The sequence below is a fragment of the Chamaea fasciata genome, unplaced genomic scaffold (genome assembly GCF_029207755.1).
Source record: "Chamaea fasciata isolate MVZ Bird 193981 ecotype frontalis unplaced genomic scaffold, bChaFas1.0.hap1 SCAF_1, whole genome shotgun sequence".
Taxonomy (NCBI): Eukaryota; Metazoa; Chordata; class Aves; order Passeriformes; family Sylviidae; genus Chamaea; species Chamaea fasciata.
In genome coordinates, this window is record NW_027094086.1 from 70,681,167 (window position 1) to 70,706,528 (window position 25,362).

At 36.2% G+C, this 25,362-nt stretch overlaps 1 protein-coding gene across 1 annotated transcript in view; it reads right to left on the reverse strand.

Moving 5' to 3' along the window:
* The window catches only part of ABCA13 (ATP binding cassette subfamily A member 13), a 175,038-nt gene that overhangs the window by 90,923 nt on the left and 58,753 nt on the right, over positions 1–25,362 (reverse strand). The window contains exons 23-34 of the mRNA XM_066185749.1: positions 21,240–21,416; positions 18,828–19,128; positions 17,878–17,992; positions 16,345–16,674; positions 15,336–15,405; positions 14,156–14,290; positions 12,628–12,765; positions 9,662–9,848; positions 8,562–8,780; positions 6,066–6,262; positions 5,133–5,290; positions 4,517–4,747 (exon numbers count right to left, since the gene is read on the reverse strand). Coding sequence (XP_066041846.1) covers positions 4,517–4,747; positions 5,133–5,290; positions 6,066–6,262; positions 8,562–8,780; positions 9,662–9,848; positions 12,628–12,765; positions 14,156–14,290; positions 15,336–15,405; positions 16,345–16,674; positions 17,878–17,992; positions 18,828–19,128; positions 21,240–21,416 — 2,258 coding nt within the window. The remainder of the gene's footprint in view (positions 1–4,516; positions 4,748–5,132; positions 5,291–6,065; positions 6,263–8,561; positions 8,781–9,661; positions 9,849–12,627; positions 12,766–14,155; positions 14,291–15,335; positions 15,406–16,344; positions 16,675–17,877; positions 17,993–18,827; positions 19,129–21,239; positions 21,417–25,362) is intronic.

The window sequence follows — 25,362 nt, forward strand, 5'->3', positions numbered from 1 at the left end:
CACACACTCCCCACTTCTTGTAAGCTCAAACTAAACACAATTAACATTTTCTTATCTGAACCTGAACTGAAATTTAAACCGTGATCTAAGAACCTCAGATTAAAAAAAAAAAAAAAAAAAAAAAAAAAAAAAAAAAAAAAAAAAAAAAAAAAAAAAAAACCAACAACAACAACAAAAATGGAAAATAAAGGTACCATGAGCATCTCAAGTTAAACAGAAAAAGAACAACCAAATTTTGCTTTGTTTTGATGAAAGTTTTCTTTTGCGCTTTTCTCTCTGTTTGGGTTGAGCTGCAAGATAAATTACACCCACAGTGAAACTTTCAGAAATCATTAAGAAACCATTTATTTCTTCCCACAAACGAACCTGATATCAGCTATAACAAAAAATTCCTTGTTTCCAAGGAGTTCATTCAATAGACAATAAAAACCAGTCAATGTGAAGTACTTTATAGCTCTTGAAAGATATTTCTTGACTTTCTAAGATCTGACTGTTACAAAAACCATATTTTGCTTAGTCAATATAATTGCCATTTAACAGTGGTCATTGATTGCATTTGTTACCTGCCAGTTTTCAGGGAACAACTTCAGCCATTAACAACTTCAAGTCCAGAAATTTCTGGCCTGATATTTCTATATTAGACCCTGGAGGCAGATCCTGACAGTCTAAAGGTGCATTCTAATTTGTTTTCTTGGACCTGCTTGCTGGCAGCTCTGAACACAAATTCTGTCAAGCAAACCTAACTAAACTGTAACAACTGAATCATAGAATCACAGAATATCCTGGCTTTGAAGGGACCTCTAAGATCATCTAATTTCAATCCCTCTGCAGTGGACAACACCTTCCACTGGACCAGATTCCTCAGAATTCCATGCAGCCCAGTCTTGAACACTTCCAAGGATGGGACATCCACAACTTCTCTGAACAACCTAATTCAATGCCTCACAACCCTCCCAAAACAGAATTTCTTCCTCATGTCTAATTTAAACCTACTCCCCCTTGTCCTGTCACTGCATGCTCTTGTAAAAAGTCCCACTCTGCCTCATAGGCTCCCTTCAGGTACTAGAAGGCCACAATTATGTCACCTCAAAGCCTTCCCTTCTTCCAGCTGGACAATCATAACTCTCTCAACCTTTCCTCATGGGAGATGTTCTCCATCCCTCTATTCACTTCACTGGCCTCCTCCAGACTCACCCTGACAGATCCCTGTCCCACGTGTACTAGGGTCCGCAGAGCTGGATGCAGCCTCCAGGTGAGATCTCACCAGAGCAGAGGGTCAGAATCCCCTCCCTGGTCCTGCTGGCCACGCTGCTCTGGATGCAGCCCAGGACACATTTGGCTTTCTGGGCTGGAAACACACTTTGCCAGCTCATGTCCAGCCTCTCATCCACCAGCAACCCCCAAGTCCTTCTGGGCAGGGCTGCTTTGAATCTGTTCATTCCCCAGCCTGCGCTGGTACTGGGGGTTATCCTGATCCAGGTGCAGCACCTTCCACTTGGTCTTGTTAAACCTCATTAGATTCCCATGAGCCCAGTTCTTGATCCTGTCTAGATCCCTCCAGGTGGCATCCTGTCCTTCAGGTGTGTCAATCACTTGGTGAAACCACAGACTACATACACCTCTGTGTCTAGGACAATGCCTGCACTACAAAATGTTGCTGGATATGTTTACTTCAGTGTCAAAATAGCTGCAGACACATTTTCTTATTTAATCTCATTAAGTCACTGTAGAAAGGATATAGCTATAACTTTAAAAAAAAAAAAAAGAAACAAACCCACCCAATGCTTTTCTAATACATCCTATGTCTATTGTGTCTTCATTGACACATACTCTGATACCATTGCCCGGTCCTCCCCATGGTAATCAGCTTTCAAACATCCTCTTAAGAATGGGAATCATTAGGGACTACATTGTACAGAAGATATGATAATTTACCTGATGCTGCAGGTAAATTATTGCGCCTGATATTGTGGACAGGAGTAGTATTAGCCTAACAATGTTATTAACAGAGTGAGTACCCTCTGAAACACATAGATCTGGAAAAGCCAGGATTAGGCACCAAGGCAAAGAGACAGTATTCTTGCTTTATCTAAATGAATGTGTATTCTAGATCTCAGCAGAGCATCCTTTCCCCACATGCCTTAGCAATTCCTGCTTGCTCAGTTAGTCAGAGCACAGTGTCAATGACAGCAGGGCTGTGGGTTCAATCCCCGTACAGGCCATTCAGTTAAGACCTGGACATGATGACCCTTTTGGGCCCCTTCCAACTCAGAATGTTATGTGAAATTCCTTAATTCTGTGAAATTCTGTTTAATTTCTGTTTGGCCTAGCAAGTCTATATGTGACCAAGGACTTGTCCTTTTCAAGGACAAAAAGTGCCTTTTGTCCTTGAGGAAACAAGTCTGGCCAAATGACAATACTACCGTGAAATAGATGAATGTGATTGTGCCATCACCAGAAGTTGTTGGAGCATCCTGCATCATCATTTCAAGGAGGTATATGGCTTTCCCTGGAAAGTTTTGATGCAAACTCTCAGGTCATTTCAAGGAAAATAATTTTAAAACAGTATTCAATTAACAAATTTTGACACATCTTATTTTGAAAAGATGGTACAATCATTTTGTTCTCTGCTCAAAGAAAAGCAAGAAAGCAATAAGCTTTGACATCTCCAGAGTTGCCAGAAAGTAAAACAGCATCCCCCAGAGAACTCTTAGTATATGTTTAATTTAATTAACTACCCTTCTATTCTCCTTTTGGTTCTGCCAACACATTGGATTATAAGTATTAAAAAATACACAAATACAAATGTTTGGAAAAGATATCCAAAGCCTAAATGTGAGCAAATATAATATTAGTGAGATTTCAGGTGTCACAAACTGATTTGTTAGAACTACAAGATTCCTTTGAAATATGAATAGAAGTCCATTTTCCCTCAGTGAATACAATTTTTAGACAGTGTGAGTGTCCCTTAGATTGAAAAAGAATAATGGTGAATGTATAAGAGAACAAAAAGAAAAGGAAAAAAATTAAAACACATTTTTTCCTTTAAGGCCAGGGTTCTTTGTTTCCAGATTGAATCGCTTGAATAGATTTAATAGTGCTATTATGTGCTATCCTTTTAGTTCCCAATGCAAAGAGGCTTTTGATAAGAGAATAGAGAATTGAGGATGTACTGACAACTAATGATGAGATGCAGAGATGACAGAAATCAACCCAAATTAATGCATTAAATCTTCAAGCTGAAGAATGATAGGTTAAGATCCAATACCACATTTAAAGATGTTTTTAAACCTCTCCATCACAAAACAGCTAAAATCAAGCTCTCAACTGACAAATTCAGCCCACTGACAGATCTTCCTCATATCCACGACAACTTCACATTTACTTTATACATGTCAATTCTGGAAAGTCCTGTGTCATCCCATGGGGTTGTAACCCAAAAGTATTCTCAATACATACATTGCCTCCAAACCTATCATGTTTGGCAGTGAACAATATTATATACTGTGTTAACCATGTTAATATATACCATGTTAATCATCTTACATAAGAAAATAAAAACTTTTAAATAAATTTTTGACTTGCCTCATAGAATTGTATCACAGGAATGCAATTTACTTCATAACATTAAATAACATATTTATTAAACTTGTAAAATATGTATGATAGGAGACATCACTTCAAGTGAAAAAAAATTATTTCTAAAGAATCTATAGTACAATACTTGGATAATGGTGGTTTAGGGAATCCTGTTATTTAGAAATTATAAATGGGGTAAAAAGAGTCCAAGGGAAATAACCTCTTGCTTACATGGCTATTTACAAAGACCTAGATTCAGAATGATGAAGATGCATAACAGTGTCTCTTCCTCTGACCCAGTTAGTATATACACATACATACATGTACATACATGTCTGTATATATGTTCATGTATACATATATCAGACCTTTTCTCTCAGTATACACAGAAAATATTCTTTAGATATTTCATCACACTGTTTGGCTAAGCCCTAAGCTTCAGAACTAGTAAGTTGGAAAGCATTCTTAGCAATTTTTTTTTCTGTCCAAAAAGCCACCTGAGCTGAATCACCAGACTTGAAATTTCAAAGCTTGTTCCAATGCTATGGGTTTAGGACAACACTGCTTCTCACAAAGTCAATGACACGTTACATTTCCCTTTAGTTAATGCAGAAACAAACAATTAAGGGTTACACAGTTCATCAGTCCTCTCATTAGATTCTTCAAATGAAAAATATGTCATGGTAGAGTGGGTGCTGAAATTAAAAGCAGAGCAAAACTATAAAGTATAGATTTTACCTATATATTTTGTTTGTTTTCTATAGATTATACCTATAATTTTTGTTTGTTTTCTTGCTTGCTTTTTTTTTTCCTTTTTTTTTTTTTCTGAAAACATGCTTCTCACAAGAAATTGTACAATATAGAAGATATTTTATATCCTATAAAATCAGGATTCTCTAACCAAGAAAATGTCATTACACAGAAAAACTACAAGTACCTCTTCCAAAGTTGTGTCAGAAATGCCATAACCAGTCACATGTAGATGCTGAAGGCTTTGATCTAGAGCTTGAAAAAGACCTTTAAAAGAGGTCTTATCTGCCCTTTCTGGTATCACATAGGTCAGCTCAGTCCCACTGTTCTCTTTCAAGAAGGCTTCTGGAATGTGGGTTTGTACCAAAGTTGTGACCTGAACAATGTGCTTAGGGTCCTGGATTTCAAACACAGAGGGCTATGAAGAAAGAAAGATAAACATGCAGAAAAAATTAAATACTACCAGAAGTATTGGTCTCAATATTAGAATTCATACAGAAAAAATTCCACTGATGAAACTCCATCACAGCTGGGATACAGAGACTACCTGTCAGGAATAAAGGACAGTGAGACGAGCCCCTTTTCAGCTAAATACTGATATTCACCATTTTCAAAGATGCCATGGTGCTCATCTAAATAGCAGTAATAACACCATCCACCCAAAACAACCAAGGAAACCAATAAAAACATGTTTTGCGGTTCTCTAATAATCTATGCCACATATTCCTGGCAGGGACATACATCTCCCTTGAAATATATTTGGCAGGCAGTCGCCAGTTCAGTACAGTACATTTTTAACATACCTTTTTAATGAGTGTTAGACTGTGTCCCTGGCCATATGTCTCTCTGAGATAAGAGGGAGAACCACAGCACCTCAGCTGGCCACGCTGCAGGATGGCAATGCGGTCACTGAGCACCTCGGCCTCATCAAGATGGTGAGTGGTAAAGATCAGTGTGCAACCTGCATGAGAAAGATTGGTATGTGTCTACAAAACCTGGTTTCTAGAGAAACTCCTCACAAGGGTCCTTAGCGTTAAGGAAACATGTATTCAGGACTCTTCCAAATCTTAACTACAGGACACAAACAAAATCTGCTGTCAGAATTACCAATTTAGTTAGATCCACCTCTAAACTTGCTTTGCCCTGTTTTATACATAGCAAACATTATTAAGGCTTTAGAACCTCCAGCTGTTTTAAAAGCTTAAGAAATTCCTTAAAACTACATAACATCAGTGTCTCTTTCAACGGATCATTCAATTGTGAGTTATTACAGCTAACTGAGTGCTCACTAGCTGAAGAGTTTGATTCCCACAATCAATTTTAGCATTAGTGTAGCAGACTGACTGATGAATATGTTTTCATTTGAAGTATATAAGCATCTTCATACAGGTGTATGCAAAACAGGAAATGGAAACCAGGAAGTAATTTTGAGAAGCTGAAGAGAGGGGAGAAACATCAGGACAGGATTTAGAACTAAGCTCAGTCTTCATTTAGATTGGGCATTTTTCTGTACAATAGCAGATAATTCTTGTAATGCCATTTGACTTGCCTTAAAAATACCAAGTTCAACTTAATATTTCCTCAGAAATTAATGTATTTAGCTTCTGATAATATTTTGACACATTTTGACTATCCAGTTTAAATTTATTTGCAAAAAAAAAAAAAAAAAAAAAAAAAAAAAAAAAAAAACCACAGAAAAGAAAATAAGAAGCAAATTAAGCGCATAAACTTTGTACCAGCTTTGTACTTCACAAGAACATCCCAGATACTACGGCGAGAACATGGATCTACTCCACTGGTGGGCTCATCCAGAACAACTGTCTTTGAGTTTCCAATAAAGGAGATGGCAATTGACAGCCTCCTTTTCATTCCCCCAGAAAGGGCTCCAACAGGTTTGTACTGATGCTGGGATAAATCCACATCTTCCAGAGCTCTGAAACAGGAGCACAGAAACGGGACCAATTTTGAAAATGTTTTCTTTCAGTCACATTCTGACCACTCAGAGAACCACTGAAAAGTCACTGTAAATGCAAAGTGATAAAATTACTACCTCTAACTGATTATATACTTTGGTGCCAAAAACAAATAGAAAAAAAAATACCTCTACCCACAAAGCACAAATGCTTATCATCATCAGATGCACAGATTCTGAATAAGCATTTTAAAGAAAAAAATTAAATTAAGAATAATAAAATAAATACTAGTTTTTCCAGCAAATTCAGCAAGCTCCAGATTATAGCTCCTTTAAATAATGATAAAGACTTCTAGTTTCATAACTCAAGCAGTGCTTTAGGTTTTGCAAACCACTTAAAGATACTTGAGATTTTAGGAAATGTGTAGCCATTTGAAGTAAATAAGGTAACACCACTCCTTTTTTTTTTCTTCTAGAAGACATGTGTTTGTGAGATAAACCAATTAGGGATCCCTGGGTAGAATAGTACTGTCTAATCAAAACTAATCTAACTCCTGTGTTAAGGACTGGGAGATCCCTTATAAATATTTCCAATTCAGCCCTTGCCCTCTGATGCTGATCTTGCATCTGAGCATGGTATGGAAACATGATTAATAAAGGCAATACTATAAGGCCTTTAACTTATTTTTCAGCACACTGAGCATCCAGTCACTGATCTAAGAGCTTTCAGCTGCTATCAGCTTGGCAAGTAAGACATAGAAGGCTCAACAGTCCTAAGCTAAACTCCTGAATCCTGTTGATGAATATGTAGTCTGTAAGCCACACCATTTACCCTGAGACAATTTCTAATTTTTGAGAAAACTGGTTTCAATCGCTGTTCTACAGATATAGAGTGAAGAAAATTATTCTTAATCTCTTTAGAAGCCCACTTTTTTTTTGGTAATAAAAAGCTTTTGTTTCATTCTTTTCTAATTTCTCTGAAGTCTTTTAAAGCACTTGTTGCCTTTAAAATTAATTGTTCTTAGTAGCAAGGCCTGCAGATTTCTGAGTGTTCTTACGTGCCATTAGTATGACAGACTGCTGCCAGGATTACAATTCAGCAGTCTAAGTACCATAAAATACAGAATATTATTTTGCATCAGTTTTAAACCATTTACTACATTTGTGTTGTCTCTGCAGTTCTACAGAAGGAATTCTGTTGTTTCTGGGGAGAACACAGTGTCCCACACCTGATTTTGTTCAGATCAAAATTTAAGAGTAACAGGCTTTTATGATAGCTACCAAAAAGGAATACCAAAAAGGAAAGCCACTTTGCCACAACTACGTCTGCATTGGCCTGATTGTACAGTTAGGGAGAAGCTCCATCAGCTTGACATTTATTTCCATTGAAGCATGGAAATGCCCAGCTCTTCACAGAGTCTAGTATGAATCAGAAGGTAAACAGTAACAGTTTACACTTCCACACTCTTTGAAAATACCTTTTATGAAATAAAATACCTTTTATTCCTGAAGAACAATAAATGCAGTTAGCTATTAATGAACCAGATCTCAGCTTGTACAGTTTACTAGTTAGTTTAATATACACTAGGCAAAAATAAAAGATCTAGTCCTATATCAAAGAAGTATCAGCACAAAAACACTAGCAAATGTTTTTAACCTGTCAAGTGGCAAATCCTCTGAATTCACATCAGAGCTCAGACTTGTTTATCCCATTGGATTTTTCATTTTTAAACCGCTTCACTTATTAAAAACATTTCAAGGCTGGATTTCGCAAAGAAAAATGAGGTGGCCTATTTAAAAATATAACAAGCACTGCCTTTACCTGGATTTTGTGGGTTTCTAACCTCCCTTCTGCTGAAAGTGAGGGAATACAGGACAATAAATATATAAAGTTAATTGGTTGCTTTATCTAAAAACTCAGGGCATGCACAGCAGTTTTCTTTCTATCTGCTTCTCCAGCAAGGATAGTGGTAAGACAGACAGCATGAGGCAGAACCCCTGCAATTTCTACAAGGCTAACAACCTCCACTCCGGTGAAAACATCATTATTTGAAGGTGTTGTATACCAAGTTTTTAAACAGTGACAGTTCCACTACAAATATATTCAAGTAAGAGTTAGAAACGAAGAAATCTATTTTCAAGCCATGATTCCAGAACATGAAATGTGATAAAAACTCACAAAACCCTGCAGTTTCCATTGTTTTTCCCTTGCAAGTTTTGCATTTACTTGTTTTTCGGGTTTTTTTTTTCTATTTGGGTGACTTGCATTAGTTGTTACCAATTTACTTGACAGATTGCAAGAAATGGAAGGAAAGCTTACCCGCTGACTTGCTCATTCAGCTGTTGCTTTGTCCACCCAGGTGCCTTCACTGCTCCGTAGAGCAGGAGGTGCTCTCGCACCGTCAGGGTGTTGAACAGGACGTCGTACTGGGGGCAAACACCCAGCTCCGTCCTGATGGCAGACAGCTCAGTCCGTATGTCCTTTCCATCAACAATGATGGTGCCAGAGCTCGGTGGATACTGACCAGTCAATAGGGATCTGATAGAAGAAAAGGAAAAAAAGAAAAAAATTCAGCAAGATAATGTGCAATTAGCTCATCATTTATATATCTTGAGGCAGGTTCCAGCACCCTTAGAGCAACATCAATTCAGTTGAGTATAGTTATAGGAACATCACTGTGTTTGGGTTGGTTTAGCTATTTTTTGCTTTTGGTGGCTTTATGGGTTTGGTGGGGTTTTTTGGTTAGTTGGTTTGTTGGTGGGGTTCTTGTTTTGTTTTTAGAACATGATCTCAAGAGTCCTTCATTTCTCTTCTTCCGGAACAAAATCTTTTTTCCCCCAACTAAATCCAACAGGTGATTGTTTCCTTCTTCACACAGGTATTCTGTGAGGAGTATTTCCCAATTAGGCCCCATCCTGCATCACTGGCTTAATGAAAGCTGATTATAACTAACAGGAAGGTAGAAACAAACTTTGTAGTTGAGAAATATTTAAAGGTCATTTTTCATTTCATTACTTCCATTTCTGGTCAACTGCCAAGAAAGAAGTCTCCTGCATTATCTAGGGACAAAACCACCATTAAACTCCACACTCTCCATGCAACAAGTATATACAGGTTGCCAGAAAAGAACATTCCTTCAAGATGCATTCAACTTCATGACCAGACATACCCAAGTCCTACCTAAGCTGTTCCTGAGATACCACATCATGGTTTAAGTGGCACAGAGGACTCTGTTCTCTACTCATTACATTCCTCTTGTCATAGATAAACAACCTTCATTTTCCATGTGATTTGAGGAGTTTATCAAATATTTATTTTGGGGGAAAAAAAGGGCATAGCAAATAGTTCACAAAATTTTAAGCTGAAAAAGCATAGCAGAGATCAGGGGAGATAGTAACAGCATTAAAAGTCAGACTCACATAACTGTTGTCTTTCCAGCTCCATTAGGTCCCAAGAGCGCTGTTATCTGGCCCTTATGGAAAGTGAGGTTGAGATCTTTAACAGCAGCCTTCTGACCATCCACGTGCTCTTTGGTGAGGGACAGCAGCACAACACCAATGGCAGCTCCTTCAGTGCAAGGGACTTTCCAGCTCTGAGATGCTGGGTCTGTGTGGGAAAGAGTAGCAGAACAAGCAGGTTGCTGAATCTAAATGTGTGTGTGTGTATAAAAGGAATACCAAAATAACTTAACTTCTGCTACCATTTACCAAAGCATACATTCAAATTGTCTGAACCAACACAAACTACATTGAAATGAAAGATACCATGCCAATGAATATTTTCTAAGAATTTGGCCCATTTGTATTCTTAAAAAGCAACCTATAACAGTCATGCCAAGTTATGTGCATGGTTACATATGTCTTGATAAAGTCATAAAATAGTTGCTATATTTTATTTCTAGAAAAAAAATACTTATAATAACATTTCTTGGATCATTTTTCATGCCCATAGACATTGGAGAATTCTAACTGTGTAAGCTACTTCATATATGTCATCCAGTTTTAGGCACACAACATTGACATAACACAGGCACAGGCAGTCAATCTTCTCAATTCCCCTCAGACAGCTAAGCAAAGCAGATCTTTGGAATGATCCAGAGCAGCAACTGAGTCTAAGCATAAATCGAGGTGCTCAAGGCAAGCAGATATCCAACAGTCTTCTAACTGTGAGGTAACATCCTTAGGAAACTGAGATGCTGATATGACACCAATGAAGTTGCCTTCCTTCCCATGTCAGGTTTGCACTACTTTCCAAATGAGCACAGTCAAACAGCAGCCCCATTATACTATTACTTTTAATATTTTATTGACTCATTACTACTGAGAGATCTGGCAGTGAGTTGGTTTATTTTCCTTTTAAGCAAAGGCAAGCCAGATTGGAATATTAGTCCAAAGAAACAAACTTTTATGCCTGAGAATTATGAGAAGAGAGAATTATTCTTATGAATATACATGTACATAAGATATTTATAGTTTATACTTAGATTCTTTGCAATACTTTTACATAAATAAAATGCAAACATGACAAAGAACAGAGAACTATCCTATACATAAAAAGTTTGAATCATACAAATCAAATTATAAATAATTAAACATAATTATTTCAAAGACTGGTTTGTTTACACTGTGACTGAAGAAGTTGTTTTGCTGCTTTTAGACTCAATTTTAAACTTCTGGCAAAAATTCCTTCTAAACTTGATGCTACTTGCTAGCAAGGTACTACAGCAGTTGTGACACTACTGAGATCTCCTACCCATGCACCTTTCTTCCAGGTACCTTTCTGCTGTTTCCTATTTTTGCATCCTTTAAATTAAAAAAAAAACATTCAAGTGCAGAGTGGGCCTCAGACAACATACATCAGGAAAGACTCAGAGGGAGAGCTCCAAGCTACTAGCAAGCACTAAAGTGATTACCCTGGGACTTCTCCAAAGGGGAGCTCCCAGTGGGAAGGCAGCATCCTTGGCACTGTCATCCCTGCTGTTGTTGTAGCGCCAGCTGGTAGGACCTATACCCCTAGCTCCTCCCCCACACACCTCTGATTTCCTAAATGTTCTCCACATCCCTGGGACCACCCCTTACCTGGACTGCATGGAACAAGTGAAGCAAGTCACATTGCTGCTCGTTTAAAATTTTTCGTGGCTGCATATATCCCATTGTCAGTACAATGGCACACAATTCTTTTAAAGGACAGCAAGCTCCTTTGCTGCATGACAGGTTTAGCATTCACACACAGGCAAATTGCAACCAACCACGTGACATGAGGAAAAGCGACCCACCAAGTGTAGGCAATTACTTAAATAACTTGAGCCAGAAACCACACTAATAACTGGTCAGGTAGAGATGTTTATGTCTTTGTTTTCCACAGATTATGTGGTGAGCCCAGAGGGAAATCTTCAACCCACTGGAAAATCTTCATTGTATGTAAGGACCAAACACAGTCATCTTAATAAAATGGAGTTATTCCAAATTGCAGAAATTCAGATAGAACTCAGACAGAACTCAGAATCATTTTACAAGTGTTTGAATGAACTTCAAGACTTTTTGAAGTCTGCTGTAATCTAAGAGACAGCTGTATGTAAAATTCCTGAGTTATTCAGCTTCTTCACCTACGCTACAGACAACTGGATCATTTCTAAGATATTGTAACTTCCAAAAAAAGCACAACAACCCATCACGTTGTTCTAAGGCCCAAGATGGAATACAGGTGAGAGTGACTTACTCCTTCATTTTCAAAACCTAAACTAAATGTGGGAACATCCTTAAAAGGACTGGAGAGAAGCAAAAAAGTAAAAATATCTGAATTAATTGTAAGCAATGAACATAGATAGGAAAGTAGTGAAATTATCTGGAGGCCGATAAAAATTAGTTTCAATAACAGCTTTCTAGACAAAAGGCTAAAAATCAGAGACAGAAAGAACAGTGATTATAGAAGAGTGAAATTAGAAACAGAAGGGAAATAAATGAAAAAAGTTAATTTTTCCACTGAAACAAGAAGCAAATTTTTAAAAAAGTTAATAAAACCCAACACATTTCAGATTCAGTAAGAGTATGAAAGGCTTCAGTGAACTCCAAAAGACACAAACAAAACAAAGAGGCAATACACTGGGACAGGATGAACCCAAGAGATACTTATTTTACATCTTTTAAAGAGTTTTCTTAAATATTTCTGTGCAATAGTTTTCACAGAATGAATCAATCATTACAGGGGGTAGCAAAATGTACAATTACTATATAATATTCATATATATAACAAAAGAGAGAAAGCGACAAGTTCTACACCTATAATACAGGACCAAGAAATGATAAAAGCAAATTGACTATTACTAGCACACCATTCAGGAAAAAAAAAAAAAAAAAGCCATTGTTCAAATTCTATTACTACAAACCTTTTTCTTGGAAGTTTTCATTGAAGAGAAACATATTAGAGTTCAGATAAGGTCTCTTGCTTCTCCCTGTACCACACAGGTTCTTCCAGTAGGAAACAGTAAAGGGAAAGTACCATCGGTTCTTTAATCCGAATTTTCCTATGTTAGAATTATGATATAAACTGATGAAAAATTTATAGTCACTTTGCATCTGTTTGTAGACTAAAAATTTTCTATTATTGCTTACAATGAGCTGGTTAGGCCATTTAATTAGCCCCAAACTTATCTCTGCTTAAAAATTTTAATAAAGTATGAAAAAATTCATTTGGCCATAAAACCAGGTCCTTCCATAAAATAATCAAACCTCAGTGATGCTTTACCCTGTCTCCAAATAGCTTCAAAGTGTAACAGAATCATAGACTTAACATAATCTTGTAACCCATAGGGAAGTAAATGCACCAAATAGCCTGCCAAGAGAAAGAGCCTATTTTTAAATTATAAAAATAGTCCACTGCACCAGTTTTTCCATTAATATCTGCAAAATGAAAACAAGTCAGCCACCATAAGAAATGTTATTGTGGCACATAAACAAAAAGGGCAAAACCACATTCCTATATACAAACTAATCTTTGGCATTGCCCAACCTTTTCAGGCATTACTTACCCATCACACAATACACACTCCCCCTGCTTGGAGTGTCATTACACTGACACTGAAGGGCAAGTGTCAATTTAAGAGAAAGTGTTTAAAATTCAGTTGCATATTCCATCCACCTTTATCTTTCAAGGCAAAATTAATTTTAATTAAAAAAAAAATACGACATAGCCAGAAGAAAAAGTGGCATATGCAAATAAGAGGAAAGGTAAATTATCAAGGGAAAGGTAAAACATACCATGAGGCATGAGGCTATGATTAAAAATACATCAACCAACTCAATAAGACTTATAAAACTTGCTTCATGAAAAAAAATTTTAAAAACACATCACTTCTTTCTGAAAATATACTTGAAAATCAATTTGTTTTCTCTATGCACTGGACTGTGCACTGATTGGGAGCAAGATACAGTTACTGTGCTGTCTGAAGTTTTTATGATCTGAAAAACATGCTGTTGTTCATGGGTTTCAACCCAGGTACTGACAGGAGATTCACCATTCTTCCAGGAAGTTTTGCTACTAGATTAAGCTCTCTTACTGTGAAGATCCAATAAATTCCTAATTCTATCAAATATTCGGCCTATCCAGCAGCAAAAAAAAGATATTTCTTGCCTAGCTGCAGATTCTAGTCCATGTGTTAGGACTACTCAATATTTACATTTTTAGAAAGATGCTGTTTTCCAGTCCCCAAAGAAAGTCAGACAATTTTGCACAACAGATCCAAAACTCAGAAAAATACATATTCTTGTTTCATTTGCATAAAAGCAAGAAAGACAATGCTACAATAAGTGTTTCCTGTGGTGGCCGAACTGTTCAGATTGCAAAGAGATTAATGGATGAATAATATTAAATAGCTTCTTCAAAAACATGAAATAAGAGCAAGCCCATGATCTTACCAGGAATAATATTGCTGAAATACCAGCCACCTACAAAATATAAAATGGAGTCAAAGAACATCATCCAGCACATCCATCCAAAGGTCATGTATCCTCCTTGCGCCATTGACTGGTGCATGTTATCCCACTGAATTCCTGGTAGTAATAATAATGATTTTTTTAAAGGTCAAAGCTAAATCAGCACAGCATTAAAGATCACAAACACATCAACACCACACACTTCTGGGTATTTAAGCACTGGCACAAGACAAATCATAGTTAATAACAGTAATCCTAACGAACAGAAAAAAAATTCTATGCCTCTACAAGCCTGTGTTTAGAGCAGCAGGTGACACTGCTGCCAGGAAAATGTAGAGAAGCCGTTGTAGAAAGGGCTGTTTATGGATTTTTAGCTGGCCCTTAATTTGGCAAAAGACAAACTACAACACTGATGAAACAGGGCACTGACCAATGAATCAGGCTTAAGCCACTCCGCTGATACAAAGCAAAGGATTACACAAAGTTTAATAACATTTCTATACTGCTAAATCTGAAGATTTAAATCTGTGAATTCTAAGAAGCATTGTGTACATTGACTGCATTCAGAGGTAAACAGAAATGGACTCACTGAATAATTGTTTCATAAAGTTATTACATTGCAGAAGACATAAAAAGAAAAAAGAGGGTGCAAACACTAGTGCTGCAGAAAGGTACAATACTGCTAAAAAGAACAAAACTAACAAAGTTGTAAATGTATTTAAAATATTGCTCTTTTTTTCCACTGAAAATGCTACTTTGTTTGCAGTACAATGGGTCATGATATTGCTTCTAAAATTCTTTTTCCACAGTTGTCAAGGAAAGTAGTTTTTCCTAAAACAAACTTTGCCCTTCCTTCAGTAAAGATGAGTCATTTTAATGAAGTGTCTGCTGGGAAATTTAAGTATTATTTTCTGCAATTGTCTCTTCCACTCTTACAAACTGTTGTACCATTATGATACTTTTTTGATAGTTTGAAACATCCACTGTCATCAATATTGGCCTGCCATAATAGTAAAAAAAAGAATTACATCCCTTTATATACCTGAACATGAGCCACCTTATTAACTCATTAGAGATTTTTTCAGAACAGATTGAAAAACATTTCCAACTGTAGTTCTTGAAATAATAATTACAAAGCTTTTCTCCTAACCAAAGAGCTTACCTATTTCTTGGCCCTCAAAATATGTAATGAAAAAAATTCCTTGCCCAAAGGCGGTTGTAGAAAGAAGACACTACAACATCAGAGGAGAAAGAGTATGTGAACATCAAATAAAAACATATTGTTAACAAGTTTCATGAAATAAAATACATTGTGATACTAAAATCAAGCACAAACTGAACAGACCTTTTTTTTCTTCCACACAAGCTAACGGCTGTTATTTCATTTTATGTTTTAACCATACTCCCCCACAAACCTTAGCAGTATTTGCTCCACCTAACAGAGCTCCACTGACCTAGTTATTAATACTGTAAAGTGTTATTTTATCTGACCAACTGACTTGGAAAAAAATGAGCACTTTTTAACACTGTATGAATTATTCCAGCAGCTTAATTTAGTGAGCTATTTTGAAATAGTGAAGCCATAATGTGTGAAATACGGTTTTCTTTCTATGATGGTGATATTTGATGTCACACTCAGGGATATAGTATGTTAGGACAGTACAAAGACATAAAAGAGCCTATGGAATACATAGAACAGGACAGGACCTGAAAGAACCTATATCAAAGAAACATATACCTCAGATTATATTGTTGGACGAATTTCTGATCTATTCTCCAATTATATTAACAGAAAATCAATCACTAGGGTTTTTTTCCAAACAAATAATGACTTTGAGAAGTGGCGTGTCATCAGCTGATCTTGAAAATGCACTAATGTTACAAATATATTGCTGTCCAGACATTAAGAGAACTTATGAGCATGAGGAATGAAATTTCCTGACATTTTCTGTAGGTTTAAAAAATTGCCCTGACAATTTATTTTTCATTCCTTTCCACCTTTTAAATATTTTTTCAGTTGGAGATTTATTAATGTGATTTATTTCCAATGATCACAAAAGCAAACAGAAACATGGGAAAAAATAAATACATTATGGTCTGAAGTTTTGAAACTATAGAAATTCACAGCATAGTTGGAGGAGAAAAATTAGAAAAGAAGAAAAAATATTTACCATTATAATCTGGTTGGTGAAACTCAGCTGGTTCTGCAAGACCAACAAAACTATGTAGGGTAAAAAGCTGATCATATAGACAAGGCTGGCACACAGAGCTGCTGTATCGGCACTGCTGAAAAACGCTCCCAAAAAATAGCTAAACATTATAACTGTAACTCCAAATTCCAGGAGAAAAAGGAAGATAAGGAAGCCATTGCTATAAGCAAAGATACCACTTGCTTTTAAAATGATGGCCAGAGCACAGCTGCTTACTGTGAGCACAATGACATTCTCCAAAAACCAAGCAAAGAAATGAATGGCTGGATACACACCCATTGTCTTCATATACTGCAAGACAACACAGCAAAGTTAGGAAACACACTTTGTTTTTGTTTCCCTTTTTTTAAACAAAACCTGCTGTCACCAAGACACTACCAGCTCCCCAAAGGATGTCGTCTTCCCCTTAAATTTCTTGTTTCTTTGCCCTTGTTCTGTGCTCTCTCCTGGAACAGACAGGAGGGATTATCGAGCAGGGCAGTTTCTGAGATCATCATACATGAGCACAAGGAGTCACCATACTCGGAAAAACTCTCTTTTGCATAGGGTTTCAAGAACAGATGTCAGATTACTGGTTCTTCCAGTGAGGAGTTAGCCTTTTAACACTCTGAAAGTACTGAGAATATCCACAGCAATGTATATACAAATATCTTTTTCCCAGCTTGTTGTTCTTCTGAAACAGACATACAGTTTGTAACCTTTATGTATTACCAGGAAAATAATAATTTATCCAGGTATGAAGTACTTCTTCTTCTAAAAAGATGCTTTGGGATACAATCTAATAAAACCTCTGAAGCAGTTCTCATAAGAACATCAAAATTAATATTGATTTAATATTTTGGAGAATTAAAAAAAATTATCTTACAACAGAAATATCAGAGAAATTATATAATTCCTCAATAATTCCACAAATTTAAAATCTTACTCAAACAGTAATTGTGCTGATACAGTGAAATCAGTGTAATTCTTTAAAAAGTGTATTTATCCCTATAGAAAATGTATAACAAGGACCCTGTCCTTCCAAAAGCTTAGCACCTGTGAGGACTAGCTGTTGACAGAAGCAAATTATTGTCTCCTTTTTTTTTGGTACGCGATCTCCCTTTTTTTCTTTTTTTTCTGATAATTACACGGCACATAACAAATTCTTGACTTAATTTAGGTAGTTTTATCAGTACAGACTGCATAGAGCAAAATATGAAAAACAATCCAAAACAAGAATAATTCTAATCACAAAGGTGATTAGAATACCAAATACCACTTTCCAGCTTCAACTTTTGCTTGTTGCTTTTTGTCGCATGGACAATATTTGCACAATGATTCTCAAACAATGTTGTGAAGCTGAGCTGGCTGCAAGAACTAGAATCTACTGCCCAGACAAAACAAGTAAAAACAAGGCCATCTGGATTATGAGTACTTAAAAGTGCCTCACAACTTTTGCATTTCAGTGCACTGAAATGAATAAATTTTCTTTTCAGAGGTTAATCTGCCTCTTACCTCTTCAAGATGAATTTCTCTTTCATAAACCAGCTTGCGAACCATACCAGCAACGGAAACCATCCATGTTAGCATCATCATAAGTGGGAAAAAAAACCCTATGTTGTTCAAGAATCTATGAAAGAACAAATATGGAAAGTTGTCAGTCTGCAATGGCAAACTATTTTCTAGCAGAATGTTAATAGGTTAATACTGGAACTGTTCCCAAAATATGCACATAACAAGATTTAACATGAACAATAAGATTTATTCCTGTTCAGGTGAGAATTATTTATTTTTTATGCAATTAGATAAATGTATGCATTGGTACAATATTATTATTATTCTGCATTATTGTATTTTAAACTATACAACTGATACAATTACTCTTTAGGACTTCATTCAAAGTCAAACAAAATTCAGATTTGTGTCCATGGCAAATTAATATATTTGGGCAACAAGGAATAACATGACCCAGTCAATTTTCACTCCACTTCAACAAATTTATTACCACTGACTAATTCTAAAATCGAATAATTGGGATGTTTTGATGGTTTTGCAGAGAACAACCCTACACTTTTGCTTCATCAGCTTCACCCTTCAAGGGATCAATTTACAATTTGTGTACAGGACAACTAAGGATTTAAAAGGGATCTCTTAGAATAATCTCTAAGTTAATTGCACCCTATGTTGACACAGACTCTGTGCAGCAGACTACTCCACATTATGGCTGCAAGCATTTTGTCAGGGGTCGTTTGCCAGACAAAAGTTGTATAACATGTTATGTTAAACACAGCTGTTGGACAATATTTGCTATGCTCTAATACTCTGGTATTGGATGTACTTGTTTAAGCCTGTGCAGAGATATACATTCACCCACTGGAAAGTGGGAACCTAGTAGGATCCCAAGTTCTCTAGAACTAATCTAACGAGGATAATACATCAAATTAAAAAGCTGATATTTTACTTACAGATCACTGGTATGACAAGGGTAAGGCATGGCTTGCACCTGAACTGCTGTCTCTGATGTGTCTGTCCCAGTCTGTGCTGAAATAATTGCCCTTTCAATCATGTCTTGAAGAGGAATAAAGACATGGTTGTATTTAAACCCATCAGCTGGCAACTTGTGGGGATGGGATTTCCATGTTGGGTTTTTAATCAAATCTGTTCTCATGCTATAGAGAACACTGGTTCTAATTGTATACGAAATGTGTCTTGGGAGGAGATTGCTAGAATCTTGCTTCTTGTCCTCTGGTGTATTGAAGATGATACCTGACACAAGAAGAAAGGAAGCTTATGTAATTTATGCTATTTCCTTAGCTAACTCATGGCTAATTACCATATGATATAGGATGCATTAATCTGTCAGGGCAGGCCTCCAACCTTTCTTGGTCCCAAGCCCAAAAATGGCAAGTTTCAGAGACACATTTTTCACGTCCATGAATATGAAATGTAAAAGATTATTCACGTGATAAATGAGTTCGTAAAAATCATTTTTATCTGAGGCGATTTGTCTTTTTTTGAGCTGCAGTTTTCTCTTTGCAACCACATTTAGCCCTTTTTGGGGGACTGATATTAGTTCCACAGTAAAAGCAGCAGCCATAAAATTTGTGGAACAAAGGATAACGGCTTCCTTAAGTAGATGACAAAGTAAACAGTACCAACCCACTAAAATTTATGCTCATATTAATCTTCAAGTCAGTTGCAGAACTTCCAGTTTAGCACAGCAGAATTTGCATGTTTGTTTTCTCTAGCTTTGTGTAAAGGAAAAAAAAAAAACAAAAAACCAAACACATGAAAGCTTAATATGTAGCTATAAAGATGAAGCCAAATACATGAAAGTGCTTGTGTTCTCTTTTTGTGTGACCCAGACTTTTTAGGACTTTTGGATAAATGCTAAATGTTGCCCTTTTCTTCCTTGGGAAAAGAGAGAGATAACTTACCTACTATCTGGTTCTCTGAAAGACAATAAAATACAGAATACTTTACTGCAAACCTGATTTCTTTCAAATGGCCAATCTCATTTTCTCATTTACACAAACAGTTGATTTTCTAAAATATTCCATGAAACTATGAAGGCTCTGAAGATCACACACCAAAAAAAAAAAAAAAAAGAAAAAAAAAAGAAAAAAAAAAAAAAAGAAAAAAAGAAAAAAAAAAAAGAAAGAAAAAAAAAAAAAAAAAAAAAAGGAATATTCTATTCCGGTTTAACATCTTTCTATGGAAAGGAATGTATGCCTACATCAAAACATGAAACATTGCATACTGGACACATTAGGTTCCTTAAAAAGCCATCTTCTCTCTCTCTAATAATGTGAAGAGATGATAAGGCCAGAATTCTGAAAAATACTCAGACAAAATGTCCTGGCTTACATTAGCATATGACCCTTTCCTAGGTAAGTTGAAGAAAAACAGAACTAGAATTTGATAATTCAGTTTTCTGAGGCCCAAGATTTATCCATCCATTTCTTTCCCTAAAGAGACTGTTTGCCTTCTCCAAAGTACTCCGGAGCAATTTTCCTTGACTCAAGGTTTGGCCTGTTTGTTTTATATTGATAGAGGGTGGCAATTTCCAGGATACTGTGCAGCTCACAAAGCGAGCATGGGATTCCAGACTGAACAATTTCCTTCTTTACAAGTGCTTTTTCATGTCTTCTGTTGTCCACTTACAGGAATAAAGGGGACAAAAAACCCCAAAACAACAGTGGGAAAATGTTGTGGAACACTTTTGATAGACTTCAGGGGGCCACTCTTTTGGAAACACTACATGCAATGTACAGCATTTTCTGCAAGACAGGTATGTATGTTAAGGAAAAACATTCTTGCCCTTTAAGATCTTTTGTAAAATTCATTCTCAGCAATAACCATATAATGCAGGAAAAGGAGAAAAAGTGTAATCCCAAGGAAGAAAATAAATTCCTTATGAGCTTATATACTCTGAATTAACAAGCTAATTTCTATAAGGTTGGTTTAAGAGTAAATCTAACAAAATCCTTTCTTTCCTCCTTTTTGAAACGTCAAAAATCCAAAAAAAATTTTTGAAAGTATGCAAACTAGATGATCTTGTCATCTTGTTAAGTTTCCTCAGTATTCCACATTTTATATCTTGTTCTTTTTTAAATATTTATGACCATTCTTTTAAATATTTTGATAGAAATAAGAGTCTCCAAAGATTCATTTGGCCATTCCACGGTTAAAACAATATAATTAGTCTTTCCAGCTTACATCAGAGCATTCAAATGTTCTTTATGTAGACTGTATTATATGTGATTTAATGCACGCTTTGAAACCGTGCAACCTTAACCTACCTTATCAATAAACACAGACAACAACTGCAAAGTCTGAAATTTTCTGTAAAAATACATTTTACATAAGGTACTTACTAGCCAAAAGATTATTTTCCTGCATGAGTTCACGAGCCTTCTCCTCCAATTTCTCTATAGAGTCAAAAGGCTGGAAGCGGTCCAGTAACACACAGGAAGAGATATTTACAACAAGCTGTGTCAACAGGTCAATCTGTTTACTGGCTGAGCTGTTAAGCATCTTGTTCGTCATAGCTTCTAAGATGAGGAAACAAATTGGACTTGCTTAGTTTTAGTGGTCAGAACAGAAAGGCGTGCTGTCACTTGTACATCCTCTAAGAGTAAGTCATCTTTGTATTAAAAAAAAGTTTAAAAAACATAGAAATTTTAGTGTGAAGTTGTGGATGTGCAGTTCATGTCTCAGTGGCTTTTACAAGCCCTCAGCTACGCTTTCCTTCAATTTCAGAGGAATAAAAATGTAACAAATTCTAGAAAAGTTCTGGAAAGAGCCCACACCCTTGAAGCTGTAAGACTTCTAATCTTTTCTTATGTTTCCATAACTACTTTCACAAACACAAGAGAATTTCTGTACTTCAGACACCATAATAGATATTATTCTCCCATTTAGCAACATATTATGCAGTTCTTATCTCCTTGATACTGTGGATATTTCAAGAACCATGTTATACAGAGCACAAGCATTTTGACAGGAGTCCTACATTTAACAGCATCTGAAAAAAGCCTAATAACCTCTTCATTTTTACTTTATCTATGGATCCAGGATGAACATGTGCCTCAATCAAAACCTGATTTCTAAAAAAAACCTCAACCTTTGGAGGAATTCAGATCTTCATCAATTGGTAGAGAATGTTGGAATACTGCTATATCCTTATGTTTGAGAGGATAATGAGAAGGATAGCATGATCTAGAAACAATCTTAACCCATCTAGGTTTAATAAAAAGATCTGAATTTCTCAGGTAATAAACAATGCTATAAAACATCCAACACAATTTTCCATCTTAAATTTTTCAACACTCACTTGAAGATACAGGCTTTAAAACGGACAGGTGATGACCTCCTACGATAACAGTGGTGACAGACAAATTTTGGATCATGGACATTACTCAGCATCAGCACAGGAAATATTACAATAGGAAGGCAGATAAGTGGAAAATGGATGAAGCAGTCTGAAGAAGAGGCATGATTAACAGTGAGAAAGGGTAAAGTGCACAAGGAGAAAAAACAAAGGAACTGACAGTCTAGAATTCAAAAGATAGGCAAACAACGACAGGTTGAATCCATAGGTTGAGAGAAACCATAACCTAATAGAGATAATAAATGTCTTATTTATGGCTATCCTTGAGGAGGACATGCTGCCCCTTTTTTTACAGCATTAGAGAGAAGAGAATATTCCTAACATTGAGCCTGAACGGCAGGGTTTTCATATATTTTTTTATATTTATGTATGCAATTATATATAGCCCTATATACATTATTCTGTATGAAAACAGGCTGAGAGGGTTGGAGTTTTTCAACCTGGAGAAGAGAAGGCTCCAGACAGACCTTGCAGCACCTTCCAGACGTTATTGTGGCCTGAAGTGGACCTACAAAAAAGCTAGGGACAGACGATTTATAAGGGCATCTACAGATAGGACAAGAGGGAATGTGAACTGTAAGAGAGTAGGTTTAGATTGGAACAGATTGTCCAGAGAAGCTGTGAATGCCCCAAGCCTGGGAATGTTCAAGGCCAGGCTGGATGAGGCTCTGAGCAACCTGGTCTAGTAAAAGGTGGTCCCATGGCAGAGGGGTCAAAACTATGTCATCCTAAAGGTCCCCTCTTACAGAAAGCATTCTATCATTGAGTGAGAGATTAATTTCAAATTAAGATCTCACAAACGACCTTAATTTGAAATCAACAATTAGCTAAAAAAAGCTTCTATCACGAGTTAAATTGTTGCATATTTAAGCATAAGAAATAACATCTATATTGCTGTTGGCTTGGAGTGTGGTATATTTCTGGAAAAAAAACATTGTCTTAATGCGCATGAACTTCTGTACACCAACATAGAAATAACACATATACAAAAACATGCAATCTACACAAACATTTTAAAATCAAGATTTATAGAGCTGATGACCTTGTTTTATCCCATTTATAAATGTAGCAATTATGAATTAAAAACTTGGTAAATTTGTGTTCACTATTATCTTATCTTCATATTTTGTTAAAAATCAAGACAGCTCTCAATTTCCACTCAGCTTGTTTATCCAGTCATTAAGTAACAGGGAGGAAATTAAAATGGTTTATGCAATTCCACTGGGTAGAAGTGCTATTTAAGTAAAAATAAAAAGTTGCTGAAAAAATACATTGGAATAAATAAATTTAGGTCAGAAATTAGATGAAAGTTTCTATTTATCAGAAGATTTGTGTGGTGGCACAGTTTTTAGTGATGGCATTACAGCTATTTGTTTCCTGCCTTCTAAATACACACAAAACTATTTCATTGTGATGAGGGCAGCAGAGGGGTAGCACAAAAGAAAGCTGCTTCTCTTGGCCTTGTTTTTTCATCACCCTGGCTGTTACACACAGAGTCACATGTAGCCCTCTGTAAGGGAGAGTCCTTGAGAGTGAAAAAAGAAAATTCATGTCTGGGAGAAATCACAGGAGAAGGACAAGAGAGACACTCAGCAAGTAAGAATTTGAAAGAGGAGCTTGCAGCACAAATGCCTTCCAGTGCCTCCTGAAGGTATATAAGACTGTGCCCAGCAAGGAGCTCACAAGTTGTACTGGGACAGGGTTTATACAAGATAGTAGGAAATTATTGTAAGTTGCTGGGCTGCAAAGAAATCATAGAGGAAAACAATTGCCTTGCCCACACACAGCCAGCTTAGAAAGTAAAGGAATTAAAAAGAAAACCACAAGCTTTTCAGCCCTCAGTGTAAATATTTACCTTGCTCCACCTGAGTAACTCTGACATTTTTACAGTTCAAAATTCTGCTTAACAGTTTTAGAAAGTGTTACCCTTGTGAGGTCTTGCAGCATGATGATTTTACAGAGACACTAGAAGAGTTCTACATCTATCCACTCTGTCCAGGACACTTTACAGCAAGAGCAGCACAGAAAACACCTTCACTAAGTCTGTTAACATTTTTTATATCATTGTAGAGAAATAAAAAAAGATACAAACACAAGCACCTTGCATTTAAAGATAATTAAAAGTCATCTGTATTAGAGTGTAGATATGGTACAAGAAGGGAATATTTGCTTTAGTTAGAAGACAATCACAGAGGTCAGGAGATTTTAAAAAGCTGGAGCTTTGGATGAAAATAAAAAAGATTGTGAGAGGTAAAACTAGTAATATATATATATACAAGGCTTTAATTGGATGCAAGGAAGGTAATTACAGGACTAAACAGCTGCTGCACTATAAGATTAATGAAATTTAAAAAAAAACAAACAAACATAAGAACAGAGGTTCACAATTCACATGATTATGGTGTAATAAAATGAACAAAAAAGTACACAAGCTAAGATAAAAATAAGAGTGCATATCATTTTTCAAGAAATAAAACAACCAACTGAATCTATACAAAGTGTAATAAATGCAGAGGAGTGCTCTGGTGCTTTGGAGAGATCAGATTCACAGAGACATAAATGCTTTTGTGATCTATAGCCCCTATTGATTTTCAGTTTTTATACAATGTTAATTTTATCAACTGTATTCCGTTAAATTAAGGAAATTCTAGTTTCATAACCCACTCTACTTAAATCATATTTTGTCTTGATCATCCAAAGTATTAACCATTTATTACATATTATCAAACGTCTTTTAGTTCTGTTAAAAAGCTATAGCCTGAGAAACACAGGTACAGATTTCTTTGATGTTGTCTGCATCAGTAAAGATTGATCTGATAATTCCAGAGATCATGATATCTATTTAATTGAATATTGTTTTTCCATAATCTATCACATAGTTCTCAGTGTTAGGTCCACACACACAAAATCCAGCTGTTACTCAACTAATAGATCGAGATAGCTATGTTCCCAGCATGCCCTGAAGTTTAAGAGACTTGCTCTTCCCTTCATCCAATCTTTCCAATATTGTTATTCCATGGGGTCAGTTTTTACCTGTATTATGATCCATCTTCACCTTGAGGACTGAGCTGTGCCCAACCCAGACTAGACAGCAGTTCAAGCAGTTC